Source organism: Heliconius melpomene, chromosome 12 (genome assembly GCF_056956725.1).
Source record: "Heliconius melpomene rosina isolate 202511_hmr_F chromosome 12, ASM5695672v1, whole genome shotgun sequence".
Lineage (NCBI taxonomy): Eukaryota > Metazoa > Arthropoda > Insecta > Lepidoptera > Nymphalidae > Heliconius > Heliconius melpomene.
The window spans coordinates 2,339,034-2,359,598 of record NC_140400.1 but is presented as its reverse complement, the minus strand read 5'-3'; the positions used below and the strand labels follow the sequence as shown (position 1 = coordinate 2,359,598).

Here is a 20,565-nt window from a genome sequence, read left to right as displayed (position 1 = left end):
TAATAATAAGAGCGACGTCCAGATTATTGAAACTCAAAGGATACAGAGAGAATATTTTTTTACAATCTTCGCGAATTACTTTATAATGAAGTGATAACATCAATGCGGCCTAGTTTTTCCTTTTCTATACAAATACAAAAGATTGACAGAATTAAATTCTTACTAGATTTTAATAAATATTTGTGTACCATTTAGATATTTTATTTATAAAAAATATTGCGTGTGCGTTTTAGCAAAAAAATGTCATGTTTAAGTATATTCAAATTCCCAGTTATCTTCAAACTCTGTCTCTTGACATCTTAATATTGCACTGATCAAGGCAACACGTCGCCCGACTAACTTCATTGAGTGCCTTTGTCCGGTGAACTGCTTTGCTAGTCAGAGTAAATCCATCTGTTTACGAAACTACCAATTTGCACCGAGTTAGCCTACTGTAATAGGGAAGATTATATAATAGGGTTACGTATAGACTTAGAAACTTAGTTTATTCTTATTATCTATTGGTTTTTTATTATTATATAGATAAGTCCATAAAATATAATAATAATTTACTTTGCGCCCATCATTTTAAAATTTATATTATGTAGCGATAATATAAATAACAAAATGGTGAGCGAAGCAGAAAAATCAAAGTCAAATCTATAATATCAAATAATACGAAACTAATCATAGATTCTTAAACTTCGTCACGATAACTGCAAATATTTTTACGGCTTAACATAAAAAACACATAGAAGCAAACATTCATAAAGCACTATTTTAGTGTCAATGTACACAAGTTGGTCAAATACTTAAAAGCCGGTCAACGTCCAACCTGTCATAAACCTCCTGTTTGTAGAGGTCGCACCTAATCTTGAGCCTAAGACGGTAAGACGATGTAAACGTCTCAAGAATTACCACGGGACATCTGTGCGTTTGTGAATGCCAGAGCTATCTCAAGACTTTATAGGAATCGTGCCAAGAGGAATAAGTTAATGTCGCCTAATGATGAAAATGCTGTTTTGATGCAGAGTGGCTATGTTTTAAATCTAATAATACTGTTGTTGTAATATAAATCAGGGGTTTTTTATATTAATAAAAAATATTTCTAATATCTTTATAGATATTGGGTGGCTAATATCTTTATAGATATTGGAAGGGATTTTAATTAAAATAACAGAATATTTCTTATTTATCTCTTTAATACACACACACACACTTCACACTTGTACACGAGTGTGTGATTGTAAACGCGACAGGTAGTGGGTTCGATTCCCGCTCGAAATAATGAAATATTTAATATTTTAATGTTTTTGCTCCGGCGTCGAGGCAAAGCGCGGCGTTGAGTTCCACCACTCAACATACAATACTTCCAGACTTCGACAAAAAGTTGAATTGTTAACGGGAACGAAGTGTCTTAACACTAGGTTTCCATGTTCAATTTGTCTATACTTCTATATATGTGTTAAAGCGTGAAGCTAAAAAACACTTTAAAATATCTTATAACAATATTTACGGTAATCAAATATTTTTTACCAAGTGTTAATATATTCTAATTGGCCTAATCGTACATAAAAATCTACATTTAAGACGTTTTTCTCATAGTATAAAACATTGATTATTTTGCAAAATGCATCTATCATATCGCAACTTAACTTCGCCACGGGACGCAGATCGAGACTATAATACATCCTGTGTGTAAAAGCTTAATATCCGCTTCCTGTCACCGTCAGGCGCCTTGTAAGCAAACGTCTCGACTTTGTAGTGATATCATTACTTTATTTAACAAAACTTTATTTTCTTAAATGTTTCCTTTTATATAAAGGGACATGGGGAGTTTTAACCTAACCTTAGATATTAAACGGATAAATATGTATAATATTGTTCTATTTTATAGAAGGTACGCAACAATCGTTATAAATGTTACAAGGAAACAACTACATGAAGAATATATTTTTTAATATTTGCAATAAAATAATCTTCACATAATAATTTCGCAATCTAGAAATTAAAAACACTTAATTTTACAAACCAAGCGATCTCAGCTTTGATAACCGCGGCGCGCTGCCTTCAAATTGCATTAACTAAGCTAAGGGACGCAGCAACAGCAATATTTCGCTGTTAATACTTTACCACTACGTGACCCGATTTCTCTATTTCTGTTTGAAAATGTACAATTCACCACTTTAATAATAAAAGCCATATCAATGTTGAGAAAATTATTTTCAATGAAATTAAATTATTACAAATGATCAAAAATGTTCATTTGAGTTGTAAAAACGAAACATTTTACTTTCAGCGTAATAAGTAAAATATTTTCGTGACTAAATTATAAAATCTAAAACATTACATTACAACTATTGTTATATAATAAATAGTAGTAAAAACAATAGTATAACCTATATTCTATGTATTTTTTTTTTTTTTTTTTTTTTCGGACTTGACTTTAATGCTGTTAGCCTTACTGGCCTTTACAGCGACACCGGGTGGGTAGGGAAGAGGGTACTCTGTCCCTGAAAATATGCAGGCACTGTGTGGCTGCCTGTGGGGAGTGCCGACGACGCAAGGGCGCCCCCTGCGGGGCTCGAACCTCGGCTTGCGGTCGTCGAGCGGGCTGGGAGTTTCCCTATTCTAAGCAAAGCCGGCCGCGACACAGAAGCCGCGACCGGGGGATAAAATTAGACTAATCTAAGGGAGCTAACGGTCCCTAACCGCTGGACCCGACGGCGCCGAGGCGCCGCCGGGCCGTGAGATAAGCTAGACTACGTCGTCGATTCCGGCGACGACGGTGTGTGTGTCGTGCGTGTGTAGTGTGTTTCCTACCTACGTACGGGCCGTTTGCTACGGTAATGGCGTCATCGGGGTCTAAGAGGACGCTACGCGGGCGTCTACGAATCGCGTGAGGCGTGTAATTACACGCCGCGGCGACGAGGGGGTTCGCGTGCGAGCCTGCGCGCTCAAAGTAGCGCTTCGCTAAGCGTTTGCAGTGCTCGTGAATCGATTCCAGTTCAAAATCTCTATGTAGGTCGACATTACGCACGTACCAGGGGGAACCTGATGCGATGCGCAGGAATTTATTTTGCACTTTTTGCAAGGGAGCAAGCTTGGTGTGCGCGAACGCAACGCAAGCGTAAGTGAGGACAGGTCTAATACAAGCTTTGTATAGTGTCAGCTTATTTCTAAGTGACATTTTACTATTCTTGTTTATGAGATAATATAATCTATTGAGAATGTACTTTGCTTTATTGCAGACTTTTGTAATGTGGGGTTTGAAAGTTAATCTAGAGTCTAGAGTGACACCTAGATATTTGACCTGTTTTTCCCAGGGAATGGGTTTGTCTAAGAGATGGATGGTAGAGACTCTAATATTTTTATTGAGAGGGAAGAGTATTGCTTTACTCTTCTCGGGATTGACTTCGATTCTCCATTGGCGGAACCACTCACCGAGTGCGCGGGCCGCTTTCTGGAGTCGATCTTTTAATAGGATAGTACAACGCGAGGTTGTGAAGAGGGCTGTATCGTCGGCGTACATAGCCAGGTGAACACCCGGAGTGAGCGGGATATCACTGGAGTACAACGAGTACAGGATAGGACTTAGCGTAGAGCCTTGTGGCACGCCTGCGCGGAGGAGGCGGGGGGAAGAGAGAGTGCCTTCGACTTTATAGCGAAAGTATCTATTCGAGAGAAAGTCCCGCAGGATGTGTACGAGACAGTCTGGCAAGCCGTAAACGGCGCGCAGCTTGTAAATCAAGCCGTTATGCCAGACTTTATCGAAAGCTTTCGCTATATCGAGAAAAATAGCAGCTGTATTGCTGTGAGAAGGATCCCTAAGGTTGTATCGAGCTATATGCTCTACAACACGGTGGACTTGATGTATGGCGGAATGTTTCTTTCTGAAACCGAATTGCTCATTGCAGAGCAGAGAGTCGGCCTCTACCACCTCTGAGAGTCTAACGAGAATGATTCTCTCGTAAATTTTACCTAAACAGCTGAGAAGGCTGATAGGTCGATAACTGGACGGGATATTCCGCGGCTTATTAGGCTTGGGAATGCCTATGACTATGGCCTCCTTCCATTCGTCGGGGAATGAGCACGACTTAAGAAGGGAATTGAAAATAATGACCAATAGAGATATGAACTGAGCCGGTAGGGACTTGAACATTCTATTAGACAATTTGTCGGGCCCCGGGGCCTTCCTATCTTTGAGGTTTTTGATGATGACTTTGACCTCGTCTTCAGAGGTCGGGCGGAGCGGTTCCCCTTGCGGGGGCGTCAGCGCCCATTCTGCGACCGCGGAATCCACACGCGCAATGTGGCTCGGATCGCAGGGCTGACTACTCGGGGTACATTGAGCCTCTAAACTGTCAGCGAGACATTCCGCTTTTTCGGTGTCATCGGCGGCAATTGAACAATCTGACCTAACTAGAGGAGGCATAGTCGAGAGACAATCGACTCTAAAAGCTCGCGACAGCGCCCAGAATGCCTGGTGCGATGGAGCGAGCCCCTCGAGCTTCTTATCCCACGACTCACCGCGCAGAAGTTCGAATTCGAATCGAACTCTCCTCTTTAATCTGTAAAATTCCCTACGATTTTTGTCAGTCGGGTAGGTATCGTGTCGTCGCATAGCTACGTTCCTGCGTCTAATCAATCGCCTGAGCTTTTCTGAGATATCAAACCTACCGTCGGGTAAGTTTGTTACCTCTTTCGAACAACTCTGGATTGTATTTAAAATATAATCGGTAAATTTATTCGCCGCGTCTATCGCTAGCGCCGCGGAGTCGGCGATGCCAGGTATTAATTCCTTAAGAGGGGATTCATTCGAGCGGAGGAGCTTTGCGAATCTCCTCCAGTCGACCACAGTTTTGGTGGGAGGGCCAGAGGGGCGCTCGTCACCTAACTTGAGAATGACAGGACGATGGTCCGAATCTAGGTCGAGAATGGTATCTATTGAACGTTGCGACAGTGCAACGTTCGAAAGTATGGCAATATCGAGTACATCGCCTGTGCCGAGGACACTAAAGCGAGTGGGAGAAGGCGGGCCTATAACACAAGCGTTATATTTCTCTGTGAAGGCTAGAAGCCTCTTGCCGCTGACATTAGTCACCGACGAATTCCAAAGTCTATGTTTGCAATTGAAATCCCCGATCAGAAGGACCGAGTCTCCCATACTAAGTAGCGCCAAAATGTCGCTTTCTAATAATTGCCTAGACGGCGAACGATAAACTGAAGCTATAATTAAAGGCTGATGGCCTGTGAGGAATACCTGACACACCGACGCCTCGGCTGCTTCGAGAGACGGAGGGTCGAGTGGTATACAGTGTAAATTCTTCTTGTAATAAATCATAGTGCCACCACCGTGGGTGGCTCTATCATTTCTCACAATCCTGTAGTTCGCAATGCCAGGACTACGAACAGCAGGTTTAAGAAAAGTCTCCTGTATACATAAGATATCTATTTGATGGGCGTGCGCGAAGGCGCTCACAGCCTCTTTTTGGCGTTTGACACCGTTTGCGTTAAAGGTCGCTATTGACAGGGCTCTAGGTTTAATACGCGCGAGTTGCGAGTCAGCGGGCCGTGGGGTAAATCTATTTATGACCGCCATTGGAAAAATTTAAACCGCGACGAAGCCTTGAATGGCTTCGATGAGATCTATATGATCTATAATAACTTGAGCGCGATCGTCGGAACCGTTCGTGTTCCTAAGTTTCGCCGCGAGGACTTTGATTTCTTTGAAATCAAAACATCTAGCGAATCTTAGCACAAGTGCTAAGTCGCTAGCGTTAGAAGAGGGGGCGGGCGCGGCGCGGGAATGCGCGGGTGCGGGCGCGGGCGCGGCGCGGGAAGGCGCCGGGCGCAAGGGCGCGGTCGCGGTCGCGCCGGAAGGCGCGAGCGCGGGGCGGGGAGCCGCTACCTGAGGGGTAGGCGGCTGTACCGGTGCCGCGGCGAGGGCGACGACCGGTGTAGGTGCGGGTTTAAACCACGCATTCTCTTTAGGGAGAGGGGCGGGCTCGTATTGAGTAGGAGCCGGCTCCTTTTTATTGGAGGTGCGCTTTTTGCCTCCGCGCCTAGTGCGTCTGCGCGGCGCGCGGGAACATCCGCGATAGTTCGCGGGATGGCCCTGCGTCTCGCATAGCACGCAGCTTGGGGGCACAGCGGGATCGGGGACTTTGCGGGGACAATCCGCAGTCGCGTGATCGTCTAGGCACTTAACGCACCTAGGCCGCGCGAAACAATTGCGGGCAGAGTGCCCGTATAATTGGCAGCGATGACACTGCCCAATGAGACCCCTCGTATGTGGGGGTTCGACTCTGATGCCGGTGAGAGAACACACCGACCTCAGATTGAATATTTCCTTTCCCTCCTTAGTGAGGTCAAGGATGACTAACACGATATCGAATTTCGCTTTGGTACGCGAATTATAGAGACGGTGCGCCTGGCGCACGGGGTAGCCTTTGCTACGAAGGTCATCTAACACGAGATCGACTTCGATCTCTTTGGGAATGCCCTTGAGAACGACGCGCAATTGGCGCTCGTCCTCCAGGGCGTAAGAGTGGTACCCTATCTGGTACTCACGAAGGAAAGAGGTAAATTGTCGGTGTTCCGACGAAGACCTAACTTGGATTTTGATTCCAACCTGCGTTAAGCGCGCGGTGGAATATTGGACATTGTGGCTATTGAGCCACTGCGACACCTTGCCCCATTTGTGCTTATCTTGCACATAAATGGGCGGCGGGGGTTTAACGCGGGGCGCGCGGGGGGGTACATCCTCTTCCCGCTCAACCGCAGAGGCGGGGGCAGGGGAGGGGAAAACCGTTAAGTCGTTCGCGCGGGAACGCCGGCCGTCGGGTTTGTTCGCCTTTTTGGGCGGGGGGGGGGCCTTAGGGGCCCTGGCCTTACGCTTGGCCGAGCGCGATCCGACGGTCTCGAAACCGTCATCGTCCGAATCGGAGGACAGGCAAGTGCCCTCCTCCATCTCTACCTCAGTCTGGATCGGCGTAGGGGCACGAGAATGCTCCCTCGGCGGGGCGACTCCGAGGTCGCAAGGCCCACCGGAGAACAACGGCTCATCTACGGCACTCGGGCCGGCAGCTGAAGGCTGCATATCGGCATCCGGGCCGACCTCTGGCGCGCTAGGCGAGCTAGGCGCATCGTGTCGCGTTTGCGCGAACTTCATCACGGCGTTGAATGCCTCCCCGTGGAAGGTCTCTAAGTACCTCAGCAGCTCGGAGCTACTGAGGCCGGCCATGCTTTGTCTCTCCCCTCACCTTGCGGCGAGGGACGGGGTGTGTGCTTTAAAACTAACACTATATATAACAAGCAAAATCTACCGTCGGTGAACAGTAGGTGAGTACCTATCTAATAACAACTGTGTATTCACTTACTGAACAAACAATCCGGACGCTGGAAACGAGCGATGCGGGACTCGGCAACCACAGGGCAACGCAGCGCAGCAGGACGCCACGCAGCTCAGCAGTCGCAGGAATCCGCAGCACAACACTAATATAAATACAGTATCACTTCGACAAGGGATCGAAATAAATATAATAGCCCAATTGTGCGACCTCACCTAAGCAAGGCCGAATCGGATCTGATATTCTATGTATTTACAGAATTTTATTTATATCTATAAGATGCTTATAGAAGACGCGTGTCAATTCACCTGTGCAAAATGTAAGTAGCATAGGTAGGTACAGTTAGCTCTTGACATGACTGTTGACTAAGCTTTCTGTAGAAACGTGTGTATCTAGTATATTAGGTGGCTGTGTTTTTGCCATTTAATTATTTTTTTGTCATCTTAGCCAATTCAAAGATAACTATAGGAACACCTAAATGTAAATTATTTTAATTATAGACTAATATAATTGATAGCTGTAACTATTAAGCTGTCATAAAAAAGTTTGATAAAATATGTCTTTGAAATATTTTAAAATACATATTTTAAATAAATAAATATATAAGAATACATATCGATATCAGATAAACAGCGTCTTCTACTGTAAACTCATATTGGAATAACCAAAATATCCTAACGAAGAGAAACTCCAGTAGCAATCTCTAGCTCCATTACGAGTCTGTTCGTGCATCGCTGGCGGACGGCGAGCAAACAAGAAATATGACGCGCTTGTACCAAAGCGGACCTAAGTGTTGTTTTAGTTTAATCTTAAAATTATTTTTTATGTGTATTTCAATCTTGTTATTATTTTACAATGAGACTTTTTATTTTCTATAGTTCGATTTTGCTTACGAAAATATTTCCTCGATAAATAGAATGGAATGGTGTTTGATAACACAAAAAAAACTATTCAAATTAATAATTTCCAAGATTAGCGCGTTCAATCAAATAAACTGCAGCTTTATATTATTAGTATATGGACATAGATAGTTTTATGTTGTTTGTGGGTTATACCATTTTACCTGAAGACCTTGTCCGTAGATACCTACCTACGCGAAAAGTAAAACGTTCGCACCCGACCGTTTCAAGAATGAGAAAATGCCTCGCGATGTATCTCGTCAGATTCACTTTTGTGCTTACAAAATTTATTTCACTTCGTCGTTGCATTAAGAATGTAAGCGTGGCTTTGTTCTACGAGCGCAATATACAAGATGTAGAAACCATAGAGAGAAAGAAGATTTTAAAATGTTTTAATCTTTTTTTTTATTTTCCAAATATGTTTAGTATGTAAATTGAAGAACTGTCTGATTTTCCTAAATTTAATATTAAGCTAGTTTTTGTTTTCTTATTTCGACCTCGTATTTATTATTGACAATATAAAGAAAGTGTAATATTGAATTACAACGCCCAGCACTCAACATGTTCCGACGAATAGTAAAATATCACGTGACTCGGAACCCATATCGTCTTCTATAATAAGCTTAGATGGAATTAAACGCCGCACTTTATCCTGAAGACAAACCACATCAAAATCGTCACAATCCGATCAAAAACTACCCAATAGATTTTCGTTACAAAAAAACTTAACAAAAACCCTTTTAAAACAGTAAAACCCATGTGAAAGAACAAACAAGCAAAAGTACATAGCACTAGCAGCCCTGACAAAGATTAAACCCAGCCGATGCGCCAAACCGTTAGTGTAAAGAATCGTTGGCGAGCAAACAAGAAATGTGAAATGTGAACCGGCCACCGACTACCGAGCACCGAGTACCGAGTACGGGATCTGGGGAATGGACAGTAATATTTTTGCGATAAAATATTTGCTACTTTCCTTGCTACTTTAGAAGTTGGATTTTATTTTCTTGCACATTTTGCTCACAATTAGCTATAGATGAGATGTTGTGAGGATTAGCACTTTATCTTAGTGTAGTTGTTAGTTAATTCGACTAAAAATTTTAAGTTTAAATCACATTTTTTTAATATTGTTCTTTACTTAGATATAATTTAATTCTTGTTTATTTATAGTACGGAGAACTAAGTGTCTATTTAGAAATATCTACGTTCCCTCAGCCTATCGGTAAAAACTGTAGGGAAAAAATAGCTTCAAGTCAGACAGAAGGAACCAAATATTAACACTTCGTTGCCGATTTTTGCCTAATTTTTGAAACATTGCGTGTTGAGTGACGGAATTCAACGCCACAATTTTTCTTTCAGTGCAGAGATATAATAATAATTTAAATATAATTCACTGAACGGGGATTAAACTCACAACCATCGCGTTTAAAAACTGTACCTAGTACAATATTCTAAAACTCAACGATTTCTCCAAAAGACAAAAACTATTTCTTAAATGTGAACACAAAAAAAATATTTACATTTACATCACATTTTGCATCGACGAGAAGTACTTTTAATATTGAAAATGTACCAACATAATGAACGAAACGCTTTCAAAATATAAAAACAAATAGGTACAAGAAAAAATACAATAAGATTTTACATTTCTTTAGAACCATCTTTGTTTAAGAAATAAATAAAGGAATTAAGTGATGTCTCTCAACTAGCCCGTTTATTTTGATATCACAAAGAGGTGCAACGTGAATTATGTGAAAAGTGAAATGTTCTCGGTAAAATGGCCCACGTGTGAATCGGTAGACACGTTTTCGTTGCATTTGTACGATTTTATTTATCAAGACCAGAAAGATTGAAAACTAGGAAAAAGTAACAAAACATTTATTAACAGATGCAAGTATTGTTAAACTTGAATAATTTTCGGTTTAATTGTTTTCTTAAAATTAATATTTTCTTAAAATTATTTAAAAATTCATTTTTGTTTCTTTAAATAGATAGAAATACAAAAATGTAATTTTTTGCCGACAGACGCCTTTTTACAATATTCTAATATGAATATAATCGCTACCTATTTGAATGCAGCGTATGTAGGTGTTTGCAAAACTCGCCCATACAATTAATAGTCGTGACGCTCTTACATTGAACATTCAGAGTCGGTGCGCGATATGGCAATTGAATCTATTTAAAGTTTACAAAGACGTCTGACCGAGCGGCGACGCGCGGCGTGCGGACGTGTCCGGTCGCCACAAATCTTCCATTTCACTCGAGCTCGGCCTCCGCCGCCTTTGAGAGGAAATAGCACGCTCCAAAGCACGCGGCTGCGTACCGGCTACTCCCGAAATAGTCCCCCCGCGCGGGGCGCCGGCCCATCGACGTGCTTTTAGTATGCTGCGCGCATGCGACACGCCCGCACCCTTCTGCGCTCCCGTGGCTCGACTCGGGGCACGCGAACGCCTCTGATGGTCTAACATGGTCGCCATACTGGCCAACCCCAAGTGGAGCGAGGACCTCACCATCCAGATGATCATTGAGTACGAGAAGCGCGAGTACCTCTGGAACCCCGTCTCCGAGAACTACAAGAACAAGAAAGTACGCGAGCAGGGCTACGTCGAAATTATTAAAACTCTAAACCTAGTGGACATCACCGTTAAGGAGCTGAAAAATAAAATAAAAAACATACGATCGTCGTACAGCGTCGAGTTGAAGAAGATTCGCGCGGCGCGGAAGGCCGGCGCGCATGCGTACCGTCCGAGCGTCACGTGGTTCGAGCACGCGGACAGGTTTCTGCGGGCGATCGTCACCCCGAGCTCCGTGAGTGCCTCTGTTTACACGCTCGTAGCTACGGCTTGTGAGCCGCACATGCGCTCTGGCGTTTTAACTTCGAAGCGACATTTTCTTTGTTTCAGGTCGACAACAGCCTGCTCGAGATCCCGATGAGCGACGACAGCGACATAGTTCAAGACCTGAGCGAACGCAAGTCGCCGGAGAAGAAAAGTCCGCGAAAACGTCGCAGCTCGACGCGATCGTCGACTCCGTACGTGTTGAACACGCCATCCCCGCGGCCGAGCACCCCCTTTGGGCTCAGCCAGGCGTCGTCCCCGTTCAGCATCCTGCCGGCCTCCACTACCGCCCCGTTCCTCAACCCCCCCGTTGGTATAGCGACGCCGCTGACTACTTCGCTCGCCACCATCTATCCGGTGCCAGCGAAACAAAAAAAGACTTTCGACGAGCGGAGCGACCAATCGGAGACCCCGCAGGACTTGAGTCAGCATTCCGAGAATGGGAACGAAAATGAATTCGAAATGTTCGGTAAATTGATCGCTAGTCAGCTCCGTAAGTTGCCGCTGAGCTTGGCGCTGGACACTCAGCTCAAGATACAGACGCTGGTGAACGCGGCGCGCATACAGGCGGTCTACCAGCAGTACAGCTACGCGGGCCCGTCGCAGGAGGCGCTGTCTGTGCAGGCCCTCTCTAACGGCATATTAGCGAGCATGGCCTCTCAGAGCCCATACGCGTCACGATCCGTAATGGACATGAGAAATGATTCACCGGATGACTTGAATAGAGATCTCAAAACCGAGTACTCTGTGGGCTCCGAAGTGGAGGATTAAGGGGTGAAATATACAAATGGAACGAACGTTTTATGATCCGATGAAATGAGAAGCATTGCTCATAATATTATAACGACGTTTTGGTGGTTGCCAAAGCTCTGTAAAGCGGAGAGATAAATGATATTCAAATATTCCGTTATATTTCAGAATTACATTTTATTAATGAAAGAAACAGAAGTACAATAATTTAACACAACAACATTTTATGCCATGATAAAAATATTTTCTTCTCATCTCTTATTTAGCGACAATTGCCAAAACTAAATGTATGTACGTGTTTTAGATGTTTATATAAATGTGATAGATGTTATATTAGGACCGTGATTTTACATACGACAGTGATGGGATGCCAAAGTACAAATTATACATGGAAATATACCTACAGAATATAAAAGAAAGACATAAATGGAAGACATTTTTCTGATCTAGTCTAGATATTTGGACATTTGGCTGTGTTTAGGTTATTTCTTTTTTTTTCCAAAAACATTCAAAGTTACAATCGAAGTGAATACAATTTTATATCAATGTATACTATAATGTTTACCACATTTTGGAAAATTTATTTACTTAAATCATTATGTACGTTAGACATTACGAATTTATTTTCAGTGTGATAGATGCTTATATGTATATTATAAACTGGAAAGTTACTTAGATATAGCGAAAAAAATACCTCAAATAGATTTATAGTATAGATTTGATATAGTACGGAGTATATTTATCTGTTGTTCGATGTGCCACGATTATATAAATGGAATGTGATTTATTGAAAATAAATATTTTATAAATGTCAGATTTCGTTTTAATCACTGGCAGCCCCGATCCTCATCCTCACCGATCAACCCTTTCATTTTTATAGAGAAGATAAAATAGGTTTATGACAATGGAGTTAGTATTCATTACCTATAAAATGATTTGTCCTGTCATCGCAAAATCAGGCCATTATAAAAAAATATATGTCTATATACACATGTATCTATAACAAACTATATTCTTAGTAAACATTGGTAATAAAATGTTACCATCGTTAAAAAAAAAACAAATTATGTTCCTTTTTAATTGACTCTTATAATATTAGTTTCAATATATTAACTTTAATAAAGTATAACAACATTACAACACCGAATACTAAAATCGGTTCAATTGGGAGTAAAGAATAAAGAAATACCTCTGTCTATTCTACGAGAGGTAGGGGTTAAAAAATACCTTCTTTCACTTTAAACATCGCCGTAACCGTAAATTTTAAATGTCTTGAGACGAGAGACAAAAATAAATGTTTTCCAGGTCATTTCTCATTTGTGCTCCTTGTTATGGCAGCATCTGTAAAATTTCCATATACAGCAACCGTTGCAAGTAGGTATTGCAAGAATATTGTAGAGAAAATACTTTTACTACTGCCTTGGAATATTATAATCATAAATATCGAAGCTAGAAAATATTTCATAAAATTTTATTGATGACACCAAATTAATCCATGCACGCACATAAATATTTTACTTAAAGAACATAACATTTATATGTATATAAGGTATATAATTATGCTCTTAACTTTCAAACTTAAAAATCTTTTAATTTAGCTTTTTACTCATATTAGTATACGGTTCAATATGAAGCAACTAGCTTTTTCATATGGCTCTGCTCCCATGGCCAAATGAAGTAAATGAGAGTTGTAATACTTATAACATTTAGCCGTCTAAACACAACTACTAACACAAAAGTAATTTTCCAATTCAAATCAATACTTCCTGAGATAAGCTCGTTTAACCAAACGGAGTGTGTTTGGTTAAACGAGCTTATCTCAGGAAGTACTGATTTCTAATATTACTATAGAAATAGAGACATCTCTCACACTCTATTTTGTCAAATCGGTGTCAATTTATATTGGTTTCGGTCAGCAAATATTTCATTTTACTTTTAATAGCCCATTCACTTGCAGCTGTGGTCGTAATCGTAAACCGAATAGCTGGAGACGCGGAATAAAACTTCCGAGTGCTTTGCTGTTTACTGCTGCCTTGTTATGGCGGCATCTGCACATTTTGCATATACTACGCCCATCAAATTTAGAAATATTTTAGACGGTGGCTCCAAGCGCACTCAGAAAACTCAATTAGTAAATTAAGTTTATGTTATTAATTAGTAAGTTAAAAACAATATATACATGTATGAATAGGTTAATGATAGTTGACGAGGCGAGAATGGTATGCAGAGACCGTAGCGCTTGGCACTCCGGGCTACCCCGTTGCATTTTAAGCCACAATATCCATTCATTTAAAAAAATATACTCATGTCATAGGGTTATAGATAAATAGAATGAAACGATATAGATAATGAGGATATAGCCTGAAGCTTAAAAAAACGAATTTCCACTGTAAGCACAAACATTCCAATGGATTCGAACTCACATCAACCGCGTTCAAACACATCGATTCCCATCGAAATAGCCGTCGTTGTTCGAGGCGCGCTATTAACTGCAGTTTCGGTATCTGCAATATTAGCATATTTCTTGCTATAGCGTTGCATCGCGTATTTGCATACTGTTTTGCTTGATAGTGCCAAAATCGAGCTAACGCATTAATGTGATATGCTATTTATGCCGAATTCCGATCGGGATGGTTTTTTTAGATGATTTGAATGTTTGAAAACTTATGGGAAAATAGTTCAGTTTCCACTAAAAAGAATGGATGATTTTCATTCTTCATTTTCTCGGTCCAGTAAAAAGACAATGCGTGGCGTTGAGTTTCGCCACTCAACACTCAATGTTGGAAATTGGACCAAAGGTGAATGGAGTTCTTTGGTACTCTTAGGACTAGGTATGTTTGTTACTGCCTACCCTGCTATATGAGGGATACAGCGTGAAACTGAAAAATAAAAATAATATGCTGTTCTTAATAAATTTTAATAACAAACGATAATTAACCTTAATAGAAATGAGACATTATATTTCTTATAGCGAATGCAGTAATTCTTTATACTTACTCCGTAATAAAATAATAAGCGTAGTGATAAAAAAGCCGCATAAACCCAAAAGAACCAAAATATTTTGAAAGCAACACTTCTTTTCCAACAAAATCCTTATGTACTTATTTAATTTCCGGCGTAACAAAACCGACATCATAAAATATCTCGCTCTATATATTTTAGAAAATTCTAATCACGTTTGTCCCCGGAAGTAGAGGGAAACGATGCTATTGATTCTTTATCAGGATTTGGGAAAAGCCGAGGGCGGTAATTGGTCAAGCGTGTAAGGTTACATTAGGTTTTTTGGTTGAACAAAGACTTAATGAATTATTTTGTTGGTAAGATTTGGTACACTTGATATATTGTAGATTGTTAATGGTTTTCGAATGTCGAAAATATTTAAATCATCTCGCTTTTATAACAATTTTGCAGAATAAGCACATAATATTTGTTTATATGTAGGTCATTCGTTTAATTTCAGAACTATAAAGGAAATATGATTATTATATTTATTATATACTTAAATGCGTTGTCAAAAACAATTAAAATGAAACTAGTATTGTTGAAATATTGCAATTCGTTTAAATTTTAATCGTTGACCTACTTACCATATATTATCTGTTGAAATTTATTAGTGTCCCTATAGACTGCGTCACATTCCCGCCAAAAGGCGCCGCCATTGATCGTTCAAACATGGCGCGATGGCGCGAAATGACACATCCGATGCATTGTGTTATTCGCATCTGTATAATATAACACTGTATTCCACGATTCCTTTTAAGCTTACATTTCTGTAGGCTTACGTATGAAATAAAAGTAGGCAGGTACTTTTAAATATTTTTTACAAATTTAAACTAGCATTCAAATATTGTTTACCTATGTAAATATTAATTATTACTGAAAACTTTTTAGACATAAATATTTAATCGGCTTTAAACTTTGACACATTCTAAGTGCAGTAGGTTACATCGAAACATTATCATGATGATGGGGGACTTCTAACCTTCCTCAAAAAATGGACTATCCAATACTTAAAAGAATGTTTCAATTTGAAAACAGTTCCTGATGTTAGCGCCTTGAACCAACAATTTTTTTCACTTCATAACATGAAATATAGAATTATAAACATATAAAGTTTTAATATCTACTTATATTTAAATTACAAAGAGGTTCCCTATTCCATCATTCTCCATAAAAACGGCAACGGAACCCTTAAAAAGGGCACATTTTTTTAAATTTAACGTGACACGATTAAAAGGCTGACATGGTAAAAAAGTATAAAAATAATGACAAAATTAGCGGCCGAAACACCATCCCGCAACTACTGCTTGCGTCTTTATTAAATTTTTACGCCGTCTGAGAAATGAAATTCGCTCGGCTTAGCCTAAGCTCTGCAGGGTTGGCAAGTGTAATGAATACTTACGCTATGTTACCAACTCGGTGGTAGTAGGTATAGCTAAAAAACTTTTTTGTTTTATATGCCTAGGTATTTTTTAAATAAGTTTTTTGTTTTAATAGTTTGGTTAACTTTTACTTCTAGTTAACAAAGAGAAGGATATTTAATAATGTGCGTTTATGAACAGGAGCGATGGATATTGCTTGACTTTTTGTTACTAATTATTGTTTTAAAGTTCATAAATATTTGTGTATTCCCCCTTTTTCTTAATATTAATATAGTTGATGTGTCTTTCAATATAATATATTTCCAATCGACATACAATAAAAGATAGAACAGATTTTATAAAATTTTTAGAAGCAATTTTCATATTTATACAAAAAAACGAACAGTATAAACATAAAGATAAAAGATATCAGATTATTCACACACAACTCTGACCGTATGTTACTTTACTTGGACCTACATCACCCGAGCACATCAAAAATTTGCAACCCTACATAACTGGTGGTGTGAGCGAGATGGCACTATACAACGCTATCCAAGTGTGAATGAGACAGCGGTCACTGCGGGACCCGTAGCCAACGGGCCTGGCTTACATAGCTTGCGACCGCGATCCCATATAGAGTGGCCGAGGCGGTTTGGTACGTGGCGTGGACTGGGAACATGGGTTTTGCCTTATTTATGAGTTATATATTTTTTCTTTTGTTGAAGATGTTTTTAAAGGTTCAAATTTAATATTTGGTCGTCATTTTTTGTTAAAATTATATGAGTGTGTCTCAGTCTAGTAAGCCGAAATGGTATTGCGTTACTAGATAATTGATTTAGAACTTTATATATTATTTTCATGACTCCACGGTATGGTTTTAAAAGGAATGAAAAATTATAATATAATATGTACTTTTTTTAAAACAAATTACGCAGTAGGGCTAGAAATAGGTCTTGGAAACTAAACTAAGTCCAAGAAGTCTTTGATCACTGTTAAAATTTTGATACGTTTTCTTCTTTCCTAAGTGTGGAACAACACTTAAAGTATGAAAAAAATATACTCATATGTAAGCATAGATCAAACATGTTAATCATTGTACGTACTGTTGCAGTAAAGAACTAAAATAAACTGACCGTTCACGAATACCTTAAATGGATATTTTTCAAGACAATGGTCTATACAAATACGATACATTTTTGATATTAAATATATATTTTGTTATAAAGTATTAACTCAACAGGATTTAAAATTTTATTCTACATATTCTTTAGTAGCTACATTTCAATTTAAAGAATTTGCATGCTTAGAACGAATTACCGAATGTGTCACCGCTACTTTAAAATATAGCTAGCCTTTATGCCAAGAACGAGAATAGGGCATATAAGGAAACTAGAGCATTAATCTTTTACTTTTTGGCACCGTAGAACTGTATTAGGTATTATTGTTGAATTTCTCTCTTTGAGAAATGAATTTTGCTCAGCTTTAGGCGCTGAGATTAGAAAACATATTGAAAAAATATTGATGATACCAAGAATAGACGAAGTTTTCTGCTCACTGAAACATAAAATATGCAATTATAGTTTCTTACATGCTTACTGACATTTATTGATAGAAATATTCACACAAGTGATTTCATAAATAACTTAATAAATTGAATTTTAATATATAATAATTTTTAACTTTCAATAATAATTGGAGAAATACTAAATAACAAATTACACGGATTTAGTTGTTATTTAGAAGCTATAAATAGGCAACACTGTTTTACATCAGCCCTTCATAATAATTGTGGATGTGCGGACGGTGGCAACGATAAGGGATTACGCCCGAGAGGGTGTTTGCCACCCGCATCCCCTTCTGTGCCCCTAGCTTTTTTCTCGCGAACTTGCACTTTGCGACATCAGTGTATATTGAATTATGAATTAAGATATGGGATAGTCCACTAAGCGGATAGCTTCTAAATATTTTTTATCCACTCAATCTTATTCTTTATATTTGTCTACTTTTTTCTAGTCGTATCAAATAAAATCGTTTTATATATTAATGTCTATTTTGTAAAAAAACAATATATTAATGTCTATTTTGTAAAAATAATCTATAAAATTTAAAAAATCTATGTTTCATATATTTAAACTCACTCCACTCAAATCTTAAACTCGGCGGTATCTTAAACTCAGACCTTAGGTGGAGAACTGTCTCTCAATCTTACTATTCGGCATAAAAGGGTAAAGCTTATATCTTAACTTTTCAAAACTCTATATATACAAAACCAAGTTCGTTTTTCAAAGTAGAGATAACAAGCTCTTTTATTTTGACGGTCTAAAATTTTCCTTTATAAAAGTAGGGTATATTCAATCCACAGAACCAAGGAGTTCGTGACGAAGATTATATTTTTTGGCTTATACATTTCACGCCCTTCGAATCTCGACTTTATCTCAGACTTACCCTTGACTGGGTACCACTTATCTTTTGTTTGCATTTTTACTTTTACTGAATAAAATTTTCTGTAACAATTAAACGGGAGACCACTTTGAAAATGTAAAATGTTAATTTTTATACACCGAATTTTCTATTTTCTTTTGTGAATTCAAAACGGGTAAACAATAAAGTAGCGATGCTTCAATCAAGCAGCCCTATAGTCGCAGACGATAGAGCCATAACGAAACACAAAGCGTAGCGCGGCGCCCGGACAGAAACCAGTCCGAGCAAATTAAATATGTAGGAGGCGAGCGCTCGCACCCACGATATCAAGGATGTAAATGATTTTGCACATTATTATTAATATATCATTAATGTTGTATTATATAAACGATATGATATATTATATTAAGAGTACGCCAAGTCACATAAAACCTATAATATAATTTAACATTTTATTGTCAAACACCTAAAATTATACGTTTATATACAACATTGAAACTGAATTGGTTTACATAAAAAAATACAATATTATTTTCTGCACGACATAGTCAGGCAGAAAATAATATAAATTATAAAATAATAACCAAAAACAAAATCATTTGCGACCCTACAACGAAAACGAGCGCGGCGAGTGTGCCGTCATTAGAAGCGGCATTAGCGACCCGCCACCAGGCCAGACATTTTTTATGCAACCCACAGGCCGGCTTTTTTCAACAGCACATTGCGGCGAACTGACGCGGAGCTGCTCGCTCTACCTTGCTTGGATGATGTTCCATTGATTTCTTTTTACCTACCTCTATAACTACGCCCGAGGCGATATAATGAGATATAAAGTAGATATTTCACAATGAAGATATTTTAACGAGCTTTTGCAGTGGAGTGAGTAATGAAGTTTCGGGTTTGATTCTAGGTAATATGAGAAATGTTCAGCATTTAAATATGCAGATATAATACAAAATTATCGAAATCTAAATAATTAAAAATAGTCGGCGAAAAGTGTGGGAAGTGTAATGGGGACCTTGAAACAGCGTAAAGCTAAAAGCATATAGAAGTTATGTAAAATACAACTTTTGAATAACGCATTTATGAAATCTCTACTTTAATTTAAGAAGTAGTACGTATTCTTTTATAGTGTCTTAAAACTTTATGATTAAGAAACTATGACAATTAATATATAAAATATCAACGATTTGATATCAACAAAGATGTCTTATTCAAGAATTACAAAGTGCAGCATTGAAACCCGTCACTCACGTTTTGAAGTCGATATAAAACAGGGAATGAAGTGGTCTCACTTTGACGTTCTTTGTGTACCCCACCATGAAACAAATGCGTTATATTAAATATTGGGATTTTCTTCGGTTTTAGTTACTTTAATAATGTTGCTATAAGGAATTTAATATGAAATTAAATATTGACCAAATGATGTATCATATTGATTACTGTAAAACTATTAATTATATAAATTACTTTAATTTATTTGAGATCAAAATATATACTCCCATGACATCAATTTCCTATAGACAGATTAAATAAAATATAAATCCTCTCTCTTTTTTCTCTCTGGCTAGCTCGCCAAATAAATAAGTAATATTAAAAAAAAACGACGTAAATCCTAACAAAATAAAATATCAAAACCGTCCGCCACAGTACACGGCAGCCCATTAAACCGCTCGGTGACAAGGTGACGCGCGCGGGGGCGATAACGCGGCCCGTATCCTGTGATGCTCGTCGCTCGATATTGCTCTATACCTTTGTGTTTATAACGGCTGGTGCTTTGCGTTACGTGACTCGCGCGTTTGTATGGCGTATACATACATACATGGTTTTTGTTAGCTTGCTATACTATATTTATTGTTTTATACGCGACGTTGAGTTTCGAACAAAATGCAATGTCAAAAAAGGGAAAAGAGTGTCTTAACACTTGAGTCCCCTCTGCCTATCCTGCTTTTGTATTTTATAATCT

At 39.0% G+C, this 20,565-nt stretch overlaps 2 protein-coding genes across 7 annotated transcripts in view; both read left to right on the top strand.

Annotated features, from left to right (window-relative positions):
- LOC146533389 (nucleolar protein 4) overlaps positions 1-20,565 on the top strand; it is a 148,979-nt gene that overhangs the window by 30,340 nt on the left and 98,074 nt on the right. The window lies entirely within an intron of this gene.
- Positions 10,547-12,628, top strand: LOC146533390 (uncharacterized). The gene is made up of 2 exons (XM_085194758.1): positions 10,547-11,035; positions 11,131-12,628. The coding sequence occupies exons 1-2, from the start codon at positions 10,694-10,696 to the stop codon at positions 11,833-11,835; spliced, it is 1,047 nt and encodes a 348-aa protein (XP_085050884.1). The 5' UTR covers positions 10,547-10,693; the 3' UTR covers positions 11,836-12,628.

What these genes read in the sequence shown, in the direction of transcription:
- LOC146533390 (XM_085194758.1), top strand. Translation starts at nt 10,694, where the DNA reads ATGGTCGCCATACTGGCCAACCCCAAGTGGAGCGAGGACCTCACCATC. An exon ending in CGATCGTCACCCCGAGCTCC is followed by an intron (nt 11,036 to 11,130) that starts GTGAGTGCCTCT and finishes TCTTTGTTTCAG; the next exon opens with GTCGACAACAGCCTGCTCGA.